Source organism: Ammodytes marinus (genome assembly GCF_949987685.1).
Source record: "Ammodytes marinus genome assembly, chromosome: 3".
NCBI lineage: Eukaryota > Metazoa > Chordata > Actinopteri > Uranoscopiformes > Ammodytidae > Ammodytes > Ammodytes marinus.
This window is the reverse complement of record NC_137232.1, coordinates 21,596,820-21,614,126: the sequence shown is the minus strand read 5'-3', so window position 1 is coordinate 21,614,126 and position 17,307 is coordinate 21,596,820. Positions and strand designations below refer to the sequence as shown.

At 43.8% G+C, this 17,307-nt stretch overlaps 1 protein-coding gene across 1 annotated transcript; it reads left to right on the top strand.

Annotated features, from left to right (window-relative positions):
* The first annotated feature begins 285 nt into the window (after nt 1-285).
* sh2b2 (SH2B adaptor protein 2) lies at nt 286-14,863 on the top strand. The gene is made up of 9 exons (XM_080025113.1): nt 286-323; nt 5,035-5,995; nt 10,290-10,391; nt 10,567-10,658; nt 11,039-11,139; nt 11,222-11,383; nt 11,463-11,665; nt 12,769-12,943; nt 14,467-14,863. The coding sequence occupies exons 1-9, from the start codon at nt 313-315 to the stop codon at nt 14,787-14,789; spliced, it is 2,130 nt and encodes a 709-aa protein (XP_079881239.1). The 5' UTR covers nt 286-312; the 3' UTR covers nt 14,790-14,863.
* The last annotated feature ends 2,444 nt before the right edge of the window (nt 14,864-17,307 follow it).

Sequence of the window (17,307 nt, the reverse complement as noted above, 5' to 3'; positions counted from 1 at the left end):
TGAAAAGAGTAAAAAACTAAATTTTGTTGCGCACATTATTTGAATGTGTTGGGATTTTTTTTCTAATCTTTACTTATTCTTTGTGAAAGATTGATCATTTGGAAATACTCAAGTACAAGTACCTTGACGTTGTGTGAACATGTGAAGGTATAGTATTTGAGTAAATGTATTTTTTACTTTCCACCACTACCGTCAGTCAACCATTTTAGCTTTACCTCTGTGTGCTTTGCAGTATTATTCTGCTTCAGTCTGCTGAGCATCAGAAAACTCGAATGCTGTCCACTTCCTCCAGCGTCTCATGGTTTGAGTTTCATGCTGACTCTGTCAATGAGTGAGTGAATGTGTGTGTGTGTGTGTGTGTGTGTGTGTGTGTGTGTGTGTGTGTGTGGGGACGTCATACGGTTAGTTCAGTATCCTTGAGAGAGGCACATCCTCATCTTTGCGGAAGGGCAGGAGTTTGAGAAATGCACCTCCTTGTGTTGTTGTCTTTCTGCTGAATGGGTGGAAAGTTCAGGTTTTTAAATAGCTGAATGGGTATTGACTTCCTCACAACACACACGCGCACACACACACACACACACACACACACACACACACACACACACACACACACACACACACAAACACACACAAACACACCTCTATATGATAAGTATCTAATAAGAGTTATTACAACAACACTTGGTGATTAGCAGTTTTGATTGAAGATCGTACGTTGCTTGAAGGAATGAACTGATGTGTGGATTAATGAAATTATGGATTCATGAATGAAACAAACTTTAACCTTAGTTCCATACATTCATGCACTCTGCACTTCTTTCAAATAAGACACTTTTTGGGAAAAGGTTCTAAGTAACTAGAACAAAATTAGATAAAAATATTAGGTATCCGTTTTAGATTATGTGACAGAACTTAATCTGACAGGAACAGTGGTCCGATTGACTCCATTCAGAATCAGTTAATTATCCCTGGTAGCTGGATGTTCAATTAATTGAATGTAATAATTTGTGCTCAAGAATTACCAAATTGAATTTAAATAATCCAAATACAGATTTGATTATATATTGCATACAGTAAGTCAGCTGGACGTTGGAGGAAGCTGACAAAGAGGACATTTATGAAGAGCTCCTGATGTTTTTATGGACTGGATGACATCTGCAGCTTTATAAAATATTTTATAGAGAAAAAGCCTGTTATAATGTAAAACAGATGGCAGAGATTATACACAGAGTTGTGTTTAACAGCCAAAACCCGATATATACTATATACTGTACATCTCAGTTCAACATTGAAACTCAGATAATACTAAATCCAAGGGATCTGCAGTGAGCGTTTGAAGGGTACATTCAAGAACCAATTAACAGGGGCGCCCTTAGCTCATTTTGTAGGGCGTCCCCCCCATGGGCCTCGGCCAGCAGCGGACCCAAGTTCGATTCCAACCCGCGGTCGTTCTCTGCATGTCACTCCCCTCTCTGCCCCATTTCAACTCTGTCTCTACACTATCAATAAAGCATAAAAATGCCAAAAAGATAAAAATAACCAATTAACGGTATAGACGTTTTTTTTTTAAATTATTATTGCACACATTATTATATTTTTAATCAAAAACAGATCTTGTAAAATATGTATTGGTTGTTGAAAGAAACTTCTGTAAAAGAAAATAATAATAATAGTTGTACAACATTGCCCCAAAAAGCAGTCAACCGAGGAGAAACACTGATCATCATGATCATCTTCAAACACATATCCGGAGTCAGGTCGCGGGGCAGCAGCTCGAGCAGGGGATCCCAAACTTCTCTTTCCCGGGCCACGTTGATCGGAGGAGTTCCCAGGCAAGCTTGGAGATATAATCTCTCCACCTAGTCCCAGGTCTTCCCCGAAGCCTCCTCCCAGCTGGACGTGCCTGAATCACTTCCTTAGGGAGGTGCCCAGGGGGCATCCTTACCAGATGCCCGAACCACCTCAACAGGCTCCTTTTGACGCAAATTAGTAGGGGCTCTGCCCCAAGTTCCTCACGAATGACTGAGCTTCTCACCCTATCTCTAATTCCAGCACTTGGCAAGTCCCCCCCCGCCCCCCCCCCCCCCCCCCCCGCTCTAATCCTTTATAAAAAGACAACCTACACTGATGCTTTTCTGAAAATTACAATAAATACTTGCAGGAGTTATTCCAGGAAACTCCGCAGAGCAAATGCATGCATGTATGCTTGTTTTGGTTTGGGAGGGACATTTCTGAAAGCAAACATTTGAGCGCATATTGCAAGAGTGAATTGCCAAGAGAAGCCCAGCAGCTCTGAGAATAAGCTTTCACAGCTTGGGGTGTGTTGGCCATCCGTGTTCGTATGTCGCCCAGCCTGCACGCTCAGACGATATCCTTTTATCTGTGCGATGTACACACAACAACAATCAAAGCAACATGTGCTTGGTAGTGCAACGCTATTCACTGATGCTCTATTAGTCACTGATGTGCTCAGGAAAAGAGATGAAGAGGAGGGGGATGGGACCAGGCTTTGGCTTTTTGCTACTTACACAATGGTGTTAAGACTCTGTGTCAGATCCCCACTGCAGACCAGAGAGTTTTATCAGTGATGTGATGCGGTGTGACACTGATCAGGCCAGAGAGGGAGGCAGTGCCGAAGAGCGAGTCATGCGAACACGCACACACATGGTTTTGGAGTTGAGAAATGATAGTGTGAGGGGACCAGACCAACTGTGTTCTTGAAAAAAAAGCCTTATTATGTAGAAACAATAGTGTCGGATATTGACGAGACATGAAGAGGAGCTGTAGCATATAGGTCTGAGTCATATCCAACCTGCTCTGACAGAACACACTTCTAGATAATTCAGTAATAATCTGAGAGCTTGTCAGAAAGCATCAATTGGTAGCTAGCTGATGGAGACCCCTAGGCTTTCTGGATGATTTTTTTTTTTTATCTGTTGTCATCATATTGAATCTGTTTATCTTCAACGACATGTCTCTTCTGTGGAGAATCTTGAGCTGTTGCAGATTGTGGACTCTTCAAAGTGAAAAAACAAAAAAAAAGCCACCAAACTGAAACAGGATGAGACCAACGAGGTCAAGGCAACAGACATGTTAAGAGAAGTGAATGGGGTTTAGGGACCAGGTGGGTGGTCTGGAGTATTTTGGTGTTGTACACATTTTTGTAGACTTGTGTTTTCAGTATTTCTAAAACCCTGGCTACAGTCCATGTTATCCCTTTGAAAAATCTCAAGTGGCACATGTGATATGATGGATGATTAAGATTAGAGGCGATTTTAATGTGATGCTGCATCATTTTTACAGAAATACATTTGACATTTTTATTTTTAAACAAATCTGCACAGGCCTACATCATGCGATTTTTCAAATGACCAAGATATAAAATAAATATTACACTGACATTCAGAGACAGTCTGCTTCATTCATATATACAGTCTGTCACAAATTATTATGCAAATTATAAACATTTAATTTTTTGTATTTTATTTCAACTCATGGATGGTATTGTGTCTCAGGGCACTTTGGATCATTGAAATCAATCTCAGACACCTGTGTACTTAACAAGGACGTTCCACATTATTAAGCAGGCCACAGGTTTCAAGCAATATGGGAAAGAAAAAGGATCTCTCTGCTGCCTAAAAGCGTCAAATAGTGCAATACCTTGGACAAGGTATGAAAACATTAGATATTTCACGAAAACTTAAGTGTGATCATCGTACTGTGAAGAGATTTGTGGCTGATTCAGAGCACAGACGGGTTCGTTCGGATAAACGTAATATGAGGAAGATTTCTGCCAGACAAATTCATCGGAATAGGAGAGCAGCTGCTAAAATGCCATCACAAAGCAGCAGACAGGTATTTGAAGCTTCTGGTGCCTAAGGTGTAGGATCCAGAAGTTTGCAGTTGTGCATAAACCTATTATTCGGCCACCCCTAAACAATGATGACAAGCTGAAACACTTGCAGTGGGCTCAGGAATACATGAAGACTCATCTTGTTTACTGATGAGTGCCGTGCAACCCTGGATGGTCCAGATGGATGGAGTAGTGGATGGTTGGTGAATGGCCACAATGTCCCAACAAGGCTGCGACGGCAGACAGGAGGTGGCGGAGTCATGTTTTGGGCCGGAATCATGGGGAGAGAGCTGGTTTCAGGGTCCCTGACGGTGTGAAAATTACCTCGGCAAAGTATGTAGAGTTTCTGACTCACCACTTTCTTCCGTGGTACAAAAAGAAGGAAAGTGCCTTCCGTAGTAAAATCATCTTCATGCATGACAATGCACCATCTCATGCTGCAAAGAATACCTCTGTGTCACTGGCTGCTTTGGGCATAAAAGGAGAGAACCTCATGGTGTGGCCCCCATCTTCCCCTGACCTCAACCCTATTGAGAACCTTTGGAGCATCCTCAAGCAAAACATCTATGAGGTTGGGAGGCAGTTCACATCAAAACAGTAGCTATGGGAGGCTAGTCTGGCATCCTGCAAAGATATTCAAGCTGAAACTCTCCAAGAACTCGCAAGTTCAATGGATGCAAGAATTGTGAAGGTGATATCAAAGAAGGGGTCCTATGTTAACATGTAACTTGGCCTGTTAAGATGTTTTTGATTGAAATAGCTTTTGATTTCACTAAATATGACCTCCTAATGCTGCAAATTCAACAAATGACCATTTTTAGTTGTTTACAACCTATAAAATGTTTTGAAACTCTGTTGTGCATAATGATTTGGAACAGTGCATTTGGAGTTTTTTATTTTTGAAAAAAATACCATTGGGAGGTTTGTTCAATAAATTCGAAATATACTCTAACAGTTGATGAATTATACTGACTGTGATTTGCATCGACTATTTAGGAAAATCTGGGAAAATCTAATTTGCCTTATAATTTGGAATGCAGTGTAATGTATTATTTGCACCATCATACATGCAGGCTGTTCCACAACTGTTGTATGACTGGTCTGAAACAATGTCACAATGCGTGCTGCCATATTTTGCTTTGCCTCCACTCTAACACCCAGCTCTTCTTCCTCCTCTGCAGCCTCTCCTCGGTGGGTTGGCATGGCCCAGTGATGAACGGAGCGGTGGTGCCCGGTAGCCCGGAGCTCTCCTCCTCGTGCCCACTGCCTGACTGGCGAGAGTTCTGTGAGCTCCATGCTCGAGCATCGGCCGCAGACTTCGCTGACAAGTTCCAACGCTTCCTGTTGGAGAACCCGTGCTACGACTCGCCCGGCGCTGAAGCCAGCTTCTCACAGCACTTCTCCCAGCACTTCCTGGAGTGTTTCTCTGCTGCGCTGACCCAGGCCCGGGAAAACCAGGCCTCTTCTCCGGGGGAAGCCGGCTCCAACGCCGCGCCCAAGTACAGCATCGTTCCTTTCCTGGGGATCCAGGGCTGCCCACTGTCCTACGGTCACGACCTGTACCAGAGACGCAAGGACGCCGGGGCTTCAAGTGAATCCCTGGATAGTATGGACAGCGGAGGGGGAGGTATAGACGGGGGAGGCGGGGGCACTGCGGGCTCGCGAGGCCCCCAGCCGGCCCACAAGGTGTCCGCTCTGGGACAGTCCCGCAGCTCAGAGGACGTGTCAGTCAGTCACCCCAAGGCTCGCTTTAAGAAGGGCTTCTCCCTGAGGAACATGAGCCTGTGTGTGGTGGACGGGGTGAAGGAGATGTGGCATAGACGGGCCTCCCCTGAACCTGACGGCCCCTCTGGAGCCAGGAAGGCTAATGGAGGAGTGGGGGGAGGAGGGGCAGTAGGAGGAGGAGGGGAGGCTGCAGGGGGAGAGAGGTGGTCCCAAAAGCTCAGGCTTCCCAGGGGCTCCCAGGGCCACAAGTCAGAGATGCTGGAAATCCAGAGGGAGGGAGCGTTGAGATACATGGTGGCTGATGACACAAACTGTATGGGCGCTGCGCTCTGGCAGAAATGCCGCTTGCTGCTGAGGAAGACGAAGAGGGATGAAGGAGGCGAAAAGTTCCTGCTGGAGTTCTACGTACCGCCCAAGGTAAACACACACACAGAAATGTTCGACGATTAGGCAGAAAAGATGGATCTAGACATAAAAAATTAGTTAATGTTGGGTGATTCGAAAAAAAATTTGCCGGCATCTTTGTTTTAAAGGTCAGTTATGATGACCTGTGTTCAAAAACACCAGTCAGATTTCTCTCCCCCTTATGACCTCATTACCAAGCTAACTTAGCACTACCTCAACCTGTGATAAGCACATCCCAAGCGGTTAGATTCAGGGTCAATCAGAGCAGACTGGGCTTTTTGGAAGGTGGGACTTAAAGAGACAGACTCTAAAACAGAGCGTTTCAGACATTGGGTGAAAACAGGAGATTCAGTAATGGCACTGAAATAAATATTTAGGATTTTTTGGACACTACAACATGAAAACCGTTTCCAGTAGAAACCAAATTAGAAGTTTGGACCTGAACAAAAGCATAATATGTGACCTTTAAAACATTGTAAATGTAATATTTTTAGGGTTTGGACTAATGCTCTCTGGAAAAGAGAGGTGCATTTCCCGAGGTTCTAGTTTTTACCTTCAGTTATTTCTCTCTTTTTACAACAGTTTTATCTAAGTCTTTCAAATAATGTTGAATCCACTGCGTCAAATGCTAGATTTTTACATTAACATATATGTCAATAACTTCCATAATCCCTACAGAAAAGAAGGTAAGATGCAGGAAAACATTCCGTCTTGTCTTTATCCAAACGTAAAAGTGGTCCCAAATCTTGTTAAATCTTTCACCAGACAGAGCCACTGCTATCATTGCACAGTGAAGAAGTCAGTTCACCTAGAAGCTTCTCTCTAAAAGCAGGAACATTTCCAGCTCTCCAAGACAAGTCCAATTGGACATTAGGCTTAAAGACTGATTGCAAAAGAATTACCAACACATTAACATCTTCATTGGTTGGAGCTCCTTTATGAATCCCAAGTATAAAACTAGCTTGATAAATCAACCCATGTGACACAGCCTGAAGTCCAACCACCACATTCGCCCACTCGCATGCGTACATGCACACTTCACATTTGTCTATATGGGATTTCCAGATCATTGCCCCTGACCTTAAAAATGCCACGAGGCTATGCAGCTGAGTGTGTGTAAATCTGCCACTGTCCTTTGATCTTGGCTGGTGGGAATGTGGGGATAAGGGCTGTGGAGAGGGGGAGAGTGGGTGAGGACAGGTGGGAGGCAGGTGTGGGAGGGGGGGGGGGTAAAGGAGCTTGAGATACTGGAGACTGAGAGAGAGAGAGAGAGAGAGAGAGAGAGAGAGGAAGCTGTTGCATTGATTTTTGTAAGTGGGAGTGGATTGCAAAGATTCCCCTTTTGTGTGCAAAAAAATATTGACTGATTCTATGTCTCTGTCAAACTGTCTTCTGTGACAAACTGGAAAAATAGGAACCAAAATGTTGGCGTGTCACTCACAAACCACAGTGAGAGCCACGAGGGTAACATAGAAAATGAAACTCAATAATTGTGCTTCAGAAGTTTCATGTGTTTTGTTCTATGAACATCCACACATCAGAAAAAAAAATCACCGGCTTAGGATAAGAGAAACTTCAGAACTCCTCTGAAGTGACACATTAATTAAACACACACATCTCCACAGGCCTGCCCCGCAGACACTCTGTGTTTTGTTTTATCGCTGCCGTCCTATTCAGATCTTACAAATCATAACAGTGCAGAGTCAACAGTGTCGGAGAGATAAAGTGACTCATAAGATCTCACTCCTGCCCCACTCCTGGCTGCACGGCTCTGGCTCCATCCCTGTCTGGGCCATCAATCTGCAGGCTGCTCTGCTGTGTGGCACACTGCGGCACGTTAACAGCCTGCATTATGACACAGCAGCAGGCCCTGAGAAGACTAGCCATCTGGTTAACACTACCCACAGTTACATGCAATAACTAAAGCTTAAGAGTAGCTGTACCACATCACAGGAAGCCTATTTGAGTGGAAATATCCAAACTTAAACCTAAAATACTTAAAACTACTTGCAACGTATCTGTATTTTTGTCTGGTTTCCCGTTGTGATTTTCTAATTTTCTTGGGTAATGGCCAATTCAAATTATTTCATTTCTATGGATGTTTTTGACAATCCTCCTGAAGGTCACATTTATAGAAGGAATGGAAAGTTAAAGCTGGGGTATGTGATTTCTGATTGGTCAAAATTAACTTTGACCAATCAGAGCGAGGCTCCGATTCTCTGTTCTTATTGGCTGTTGGGACTGTCCATTCACTTTGGCACGACTTTGTTGGTGTAGAGCGTGTCTGGGAGGGACCATAGGGGAGGGACCAAAGAGAACAAGTGGAGCGGTTGAGGTATTTGGATTCAAATCTCTATCCCAACTGCCATTTTCTCCCCATTCCTCCACCCCAGCTTTAATTTGTTTCACTTTTTCAACTCATTATCCAGTATTCACTGAATGATTAATGCTAGCAGGCTAATGTTTCACATCAGATCCTGCACCCTCCAACCAAACAGTTGACATTTTGACAAAAAAATTAAATAAAATTTGTCACTTGCTGGTATTCCACAAAGTTAGCTATGTTTTATTTGTTCAGGTTTTGAGATATCTGTCTCTGAGATTCCCACCTCGTTTGAATTGAAAAATCAAATTTTAAGGTGCAGGCCTACTACTAATACATTTTTTCCTATTAACAACTTTACTGTTCTGGTTCACTTTCACCACTCTCATTGGCATTGATTCTTTCTGAGCAAAAGAGCTCATACAACTCTTCGCTACCCACTCTTCTAGCTGGTGAACATAGAAGAGCATTTAGGAGCTAAAGAGCCAGATATTTTGCAGGGGTAGAGAATTGTGGATATTGGGCTTATGTTCATCGTCTTGCTCACCAAATATAGAAAAGATGGATACAAAATACAAATGCCATTTAAGTTTTCATCAAAGAGACCACACCAGATTGTCCCGATGAGAGCAGTGCATTGGAGCACATGCAGCCGTCTATAGCGTCTACACATTCCGACAGACGGTGGAAAGCGTGATTGTGCGTGTGCTGTCCACAGTAGTGAGCCAAGTACAGGAAACGGTCGAATGGTTTTAATACAGGAAGTGGTTTCTGACATCCGATCCAAAGGGAATGGAACTGTGGGCGTGGACGGCAGCCAGCTGCACCGGCAGATCAAGATGAGAACTGTGTTGCTCCAGACAGATCAGCTGATAAGCCTCTGCCAGACCATCAGTCAGCCTCCTTCTCGCTCTGCCTCTCCTGACAACTCAGAAATAAACAAACACACACCCACCCACCCCCGCCACACACACACACACACACACACACACACACACACACACACACACACAAACACACACATACACAAACATAGCTGACTGCCTCCAACACACTCATTGGATCTGTTAAGATTATCTCCTGGATCCAACTCTCTGCGTAGGGCAAACTGAGGCCAGGATGTTTTTCTGTGCTCACCCTCTTGTAAACTGTTTTATGTTAGTTGCGGCCCGTCAGCAGGAATAATCGGCAAGAGATGAATTGAGAAATAACCGACTTCTTAAAAACTGAGCTGTAGAGGTGTTTTCGCAGTTTTTGCAATCTTTCGTAAAGCCCTTTCTGCTCTTCTAACGTTGGCCTTATTTAATTGGAATTACTTATTTAATCTCAGGAGTTCATTCGCTGCAAAAGGTTGTAGGACTCATCTAGACTGCATGTTGCCACTTGATTATTGTGTGCGAAGTAGAAGTTAGAGGTTTTGGAGAAGTTGGGTGTATTTCACACTAAAGACAGATGGGGAATTGGTGCTATTTCAACCTCCACCACTAATTTAAAGCTCTATTTAGGTCGTTTTCTGGAGAAAAATATAATGTTTCTTCTTTTACAAGTGTTGCAGTTACCTCCCACAGGAAGCAATGAAGGATTTAATTTAACGTTGGACTACTCTTAATTGCTCATCCTGGTTTTTGGTTATAGCCTATTACACCTTATACACAGAACCATCGAGGAAGTGATGCAGTTTTAGTTTTCTAGAGCAGAATTTATAAGCAATAAGGTTAATGTACTCCTCATGTACTATGGGCACGGGCAGCACATACTTGAAGGGGTGGAGCTCTATCAGATTTGATAGTCGCTACGCAAATAAAGACTCACTTTTTTATTCAAATATTGAATACAATATATTGAATACATTGCGGGGGGGGGGCTCCAGACCCTCAGGTTGACACCTACAACAGAGATTCAGCTGTGAAGGCTGACCTGCGAGAAAAACTGTTCAGTTAAATGTGACTTTTTATTCTTCTTCTGTTTACATATTCACCTCAGTCCTCAAAGCCCAAAGTGAGCATCCCTCTGGCGGCAATCGTGGAGGTGAGGACCACCATGCCCCTGGAGATGCCTGACAAGGACAACACTTTTGTTCTGAAGGTAAGAACTGCAACCATTTAACAACCACCTGAACCCAACCGCACAGCTAATAACCGCTGTGCAAAAAGTGCTTGGTGGAAAATTAGTTAACATAGGATTTGCCCCATTTCGTACCCCAATGTGGTCCTTTAAACAGAGCTCAGTGTGTGATTGCAGTATTTGACTGCTTCCACAGGTGGAAAACGGGGGAGAGTACATCCTGGAAACCATCGACTCGCTGCAGAAAAACTCCTGGGTTGCTGACATCCAGGACTGCATAGACCCCGGGTAAACCACCAGATAAATATTTGCTGTTGGCTGAAGATGGAGAGAAAGAGAGGGATGGAGGGATGGGGAGAGTGTGGATGGGAAGGGGGAAGGAGGGGGTAACACACAGTCATTAATCATTAAATTAGTGGAGTTTCTGACAGGTCGCTTTAGCACAAACATGGGCGAGCTTGCACCACTGACATTCCTCCAGAGTCCCCCGGGTTAGTGGACGTTTGTCGGTGCAGCTCGGGACGTAAACAGAAAGATTATTTGTGTTCTGTGTTTGTAGGATGTGTGTGCAGTTGTGTGTTGGGACTCTGCAATGTTTGTTTGCACATGTGTGTGTGTGTGTGTGTATACGTTCTTGCGGTTCTCCTGACCTGCCTGCTTGTGTACAGGGACAGCGGCGATGACATCGAGCTGGCGTCGTGTCCTCATGGTCAGGCCTCCAAAGACTGCTCCATGGTGGCCTCTTGCAGCTGTGAGCTGCTGTCTGAGGGTGAGCAAAGACCACTGTTACATTTCATTCATATATTTTGAACCACATGAATATGTAGAAATGAAATAAAACACTTGTTTAGGTGTGTATCGTGCTGCGGAGAGGTCGTGTTCTACAGCAGCAGAGCATTACAGCACCCCATCAGTCCGTTGCAGGGAACCCCCCTTCACCCAGCACCCATCCCACATGCCTTTAGAGCGCTTCCTCCAGTCCCCAGAGGCCCAAGGCTCCAATTCGTCTGCAGGTAATAACACACATTTCCTTCTCTCTAGACAATCAATAAACAAGCATATGATTTCTCATGCTGTTTTGACTTGGTGCAGGTGGCAGTGAAGGAGCAAAAGAGTCAGATGGGGATGCCAGCCTGGCCGGTTACCCATGGTTCCATGGTACACTGTCCCGCGTGCGTGCAGCTCAGTTAGTGCTTGCAGGCGGCGCAAGGAGTCATGGGCTTTTTGTGATTCGTCAGAGTGAGACGCGGCCGGGCGAGTACGTCCTCACCTTCAACTTTCAGGGCAAAGCCAAGGTGAGAGGATTGGAGAAAAAAATAAAAAAGCACCATGTTATGTGATTGAGCCTGTGGTTGTGTGTTATACATGTAAATGAGGGGTGCTACCATACGGAACAGGCGTTCTATCATCATAAAATCGCTTTTATAATATAATGAATGAGGTTTTTCTTCCCTCAATCTTTCCTCAGTCTTCCCTTGGCCCAACTGTCCTGTTAATCCTCACCCTACATTTTTACTAGTGTGATGTCACACTAGTAAAATGTAGGGTTAGACAGTGAGACCATAAAACACTCTTTCTGCCTTTTATCAGGCTAGGATGAACCGATTTGAAAAATGTTTGCACATTTATACTAATTCAATACACCTTCATATTCCCACCGGTGAAGTAGGTCTTTAATGTATTTATAGTTTATTTTAGTCAAAATATAACACAAAATTATGGAATTTGTTTAGAGTGATAAGAAATAGGAAAGGAGGAAATTCTGACATTTGAGAAGCTGGAAATGCCTTTTGAGTTTTATCATATAAAGCATTAAGAAAAGTGTATTTCAAGTATGAACGCAATTACATTCATCTCCCCTCCTAGCTGCAGTTCTGATCTGAAGCAGTTTTAAATTCACTAATGTAATTCACGTGACATTTTGGGATGCAGCCGCTCCAGTCCCATAGCAGACTGAGTTTGTTCATGCCCTGGAAAAAGATGCAGTAATGTCAACGTTGTGTGTGCTCTTATGCAACTTGATCCCCGCACATCACATCCTGCCAGCCGACAGTGTTGAGGAAGTGTCAGCTGCAGCCTCTTCCTCTGGTGTCAGCCCTGGCATTCTGTCGCTCTCTGCTCCCATGGCGAGACGCCTCTCAGATAATGTCCTGACCTCTGTCTTGTTCTGTCTGTTTCAAATGTCTCACACTGCAATATTTCTGTCTTTTTCTTTCCCCACCCATCTCCTTTACCATCTATCTCCCCTTCCAAACACACACACACACGCACGCACGCACGCACGCACGCACACACACACACACACACACACACACACACACACACGCACACACACACACACACACACACACGCACACACATACACACACACACACTTTTCCTTCCTTCTCCCCCCTAGCATTTGCGTTTGTCAGTGAACGAGAATGGTCAGTGCCACGTCCACCACTTGTGGTTTCACACTGTTTCGGACATGCTGAGGCACTTCCACGCCCACCCCATCCCCCTGGAATCTGGAGGCTCCGCTGACATCACATTACGCTCCTATGTACAAGTCCAGCGGTGCTCCAACACAGGTACTGTAAGTTGTCCTGACCTAACAGGTCTGTGTGCACTCAGACAAAACACCCAAAGAGGTCTAATCCGCCAATTAAATAAAACCACCTGTGTTGGTAAACCATGGGTGTGTGCAGAGCCTTTAAACACACAAACACACGTAAGGCTGGCTGGAGATCAATTTCTATGATAACGGTACCTTTTAGTGGAAAGAACTTTTATCAATGTAGATGAGCACAGGTGTGAAGAACAAAATGAACAATTGCCTGATTCCATTCCGCTGCTTGGTTTCAGGGGTCTGGTATTGTCAGAGCTGGATCACTGCTTTTCGGCTTACTTACCAATTCCTTGTTTTAATTTTCCTTATTATTGATAAATTATTATGGTATGTTCGATAGTCATGTTTTACAATAACACAAACTGAGGGGTCTAAACATATTTGTATGAACAGAGTAGGACATTTCTTTTCTGTAATTTCTTGTTATTTATCAGCTGACATACACTGACACAGTATATGCAATAAATCGCTCTACTTTTTACATGGTTTGCGGTTTCAATGGCTTAGTTACAATTGAATGAAGATTCAACACATCCTTCCTCCTACTATTGTACAGTTCAATTCATTACAGCTATAACAGAGTACCCACTCAATTCCGTACACTTAGGAGTACTTTGCTGCTACTTCCCTTTTTCATTCTGTTATGATCAGTAGCTTGTGGTTGCTAATGTTAGCTCATGTTTGCAATAGCAAGCTAGATGGAACTGCGTAAACCCACTGACATTATGGATCTTCCACACACCAGGGTTAAGCATTTACCATTTCCTGCCTCAGTTGTCCAAATGCATTCATTTAAACCAAAAACATTTTCTTTAAAAGGCTAATGTTTACGATGTCATACTTTTGACTTGGTACATAATGTTGTTTCAAAGAAAGAAATGTCTTGACAAGTGCTCCTAAGGTCCCCTAAGGATTTGAATTTCAAGGTTGATGTGTTGATGGATAGCTGAGATTTGTCCTTAGAGACGGATAGAGCAGAGCTCAAGCTCACTGAAGCTGCCCCCACACCACCATCATCCCTTCCCCTCCTCCATACCAACACTGCTCCTGCCCTCCTGGCATGGGATGAATGCCCTCCTGTAGAGGAGAGTGAGGGGGCGATTATACCGCAGGTGTTTTGCATGCACGCCGAGACTCCGGCCCCAACCCGCCCTGATGGTCACAAAGAGACCCTCTGTTTCTCCAAACGCTGGACCCACACACACTCCTGCACTCCTTCCCATACACTCACTGACAGAATGAGGGCTTGATTCAGGGCGTAAAAAGGCTTCACTGATACGCTGGTCTGGGCTTGTTTGGCACCAATGTTGTCGGTGTTATTGCCCACCAAGAGAAAGCATAATAGAGGAGGCCCACAGTGTGCCTGTGTGTTCACACGCTGCTCTATGAAGGAGCCTTTTTTTCTAACAAACAATGAACAGCAGCACAGATTAATCAGTATTATTCATCTATCTTTTTTTTCTTTCTTCCCACAATCTGCTACAGATGTGACTGTGCTTCCAGTGCTCACCCCAACCAGGGAGGCAGGCTGCCGGACAGATTCAGCCCAGCCACCTCTACTCCCTCCTGGGATGGCGGCGCCTGCGGGACCCCCTCCCGATGCCCCGCTCTCCTCCAGCACCTCCTCCTCACCCACGGCCCTCCCATCCATGTCCCGGAGCGACCCAGGTACCGGAGGAGGCTTACAGAGCCGGAGCAACAGCTCTGAAAGGCTGCTGGAGGCCTCTAGTGGTGCGTCGGACGACTACCACGACGCTGACGGGACTCGCAGGGCCCGAGCAGTGGAGAACCAGTACTCTTTCTACTAAAAGTGCACAGGGAATGGTTCCATTCACTGGTGTTCTCTGGACTGGAACAGATACAGAAGAGTTAAGAGGGTGACTTGGGGGGGATGATGAAAGTGGTCCAAATCACTGTATCACACATCCTTTTGTTTGTTTTTCTTTCAAGGCAAATTTCCTGTATCTCAGTTCTCCGCGGCTTCATTTCAAACTCATTTGTCAAGAATGAGCAGTGAGTGATGGGAGAAACAGTCGGTTAAAAATGTTGAGACCAAGATGAGTGTAGGAGGAGAAAAGCAAGAGGAAGTCATCCAGTGGAGCCATATGGTTTTGATTGACTTCACCTGACCACTTCCTGTTCACCCTTACCCTTTGGTTCCCTGGGAGCAGAGCCTGTGTCGCCGCACCGCGCAGAAGGGATGGGAGTTTTTGAAATGACCCTGAAGAAAACAAGTCCCTCCTCTCGAGAGCTCCCGAGAGCATCTTGTTAATGTTTGTAAAGCTGCTCTGAATCTGTCCCGGATATCCTCAGCGTCCCTGCAGGGTTTCCCTACAAAGTCCCGCTCTTGGTCTCTGCTCCACGCTAACATCATGCAGCAATCATGGGTGTGTTAGTGTTAGCTCTGAAATGTTTTTCTTAAACTTGTACAGCGTAACGGGTCTTAGTGCCTGACAATTACCTTGGACTTCAACGGACGCACAAGTAGGATGGTGTTTTCACAATCTCACATAATCACAAAAGCCCAAACATTTTACGCGGGGGATTACTTTTTCAGTTTCTGTTCCAAACCATGCTGAACATACATATCTCTGCATACTGAAATGGTAGTGTTTTCAATGTTTGATTGATGGCTGCAACATAGGCTGAAAACAAGGTGGGCACATGTTGTGTCAAATGAGTTTTAAAAAGCGTTAAAATGGAAGATGAACAACACAAGTTCAGTCTGGTACGAATACGGCAGGGTGCTGTCATTATGAGCTCTTTCTATGAGTGTGTGGTGGTATGTTAAGAGTCCAAATATTTTTCAATTATCGGTGTTCTACAGTAGTGTTTCTCAGACAAGAGTGTCCCTGCGTCCAGTGCTGGTTCTGTACTCAAGCTTATCATATCAATAACCTGTAGATTAGATATGCTGTTAATATAGGAGTCACTTTAAAGTAATGCCTTTAAGATATTATTATACCAAATCTAGCATTTATCGGAAGGGACAGGGGACTTGTTTTTGAAAAAGGTGGCAGCATTGGCTTTTACTGTGTGGCCTGGTGTGGTTCAGGCAGTAAGGTAAAGGCTGCTACATGAACATGCTTGAAAAGACAGGTGAGTACTTACTGGTTGACTTAATGCTGACGGAGCACAAAGGTAACAGTTCAAAAGAATACATGGAAGGAATAGTTCAACTTTTTTTATTTTTAGCTTGTTGCCTCACCACAAAATATCTATGTTGCCGAACTGTTGTTTAAGTTTGTGTACGGAAAACGGAACCTGTTAGCTCACGTTTACTGTAGAGTCGTAAGAGTGGTGTTGATCTTTGTGTCCATCTCTGGTTCAGATGGAATAAACATATCAAGAAGCAGCGTCTTGTCTTTTCAAACATGGTCATTTAGTTTTCGGAGGGGAGATTTCTCTTTCAGTCGAGGAGCGGACGAAGCAGTTCATGTGCCAATTTGAATCCTATTTTTTGAAACATATTTATTCCTCAAGCCATTGTAAATTACTTTTTTCCTATCGAGTCTTATTTATGTACAATTGATTGATTCTTCTTGATGAAACATCTGTTGCAAGAGCCCATCTCACATATCACAGATCTTAACATGAAAACTTTTTTTGTTGTCTGATTGAGTTTTGAAGAGTGTGTGCAATTTTGTACAAAGTGATGTACTTGACATACTACTTTATATTTCTGTGAATAAAATGTGAACAAAATCCATTGCAGATTTTCTGATGTATCGCAATATTGGGGGTTCCGACTGAAATGTCGGAAATGAAAGGACGAAGCATTTAAAGCAGGGCCTCGATATATTGAGATGAAAGAGTTACATCTCCATTATCTATTTTAAAAACTGAAGTGTGAAACGGTACAGTCATGTGGTTTTCTTTTTTTTCAGTTGATATAAGATCAGTGTATTCCACTTTTGGGTGGGGAGAAATTCATTTCACATTTGAGGTTTCTAATACAGGGGTGGCCAAAATGATTATTATTATTTACACCTGAGATCTGAAAATATTAAAAGCAAATCTGCCTCCAAAACATGATTTAATTTCATAATGTCCATGAAATATGCAGATGGTTGCTCTGAGCATAACAATTATCAGATAGGCGAGTCCTACAGTTTTTATCCACTTTTAACTTTATATTTTTAATATTTGTTAAGTCAACATTTTTCAGCAATTACAGCAGCACATCTCTCTAGGATATTTCCTGAGAACTTCAACACTAATGTTAACCCATGTCTTCTGCAACTTAAGCCAAAGGCTTTCCATTGAATGTACAATAGATGCTGCTCTCAAGTCCTAAATTATGGCCAGTCCATAATTTTCAATGTT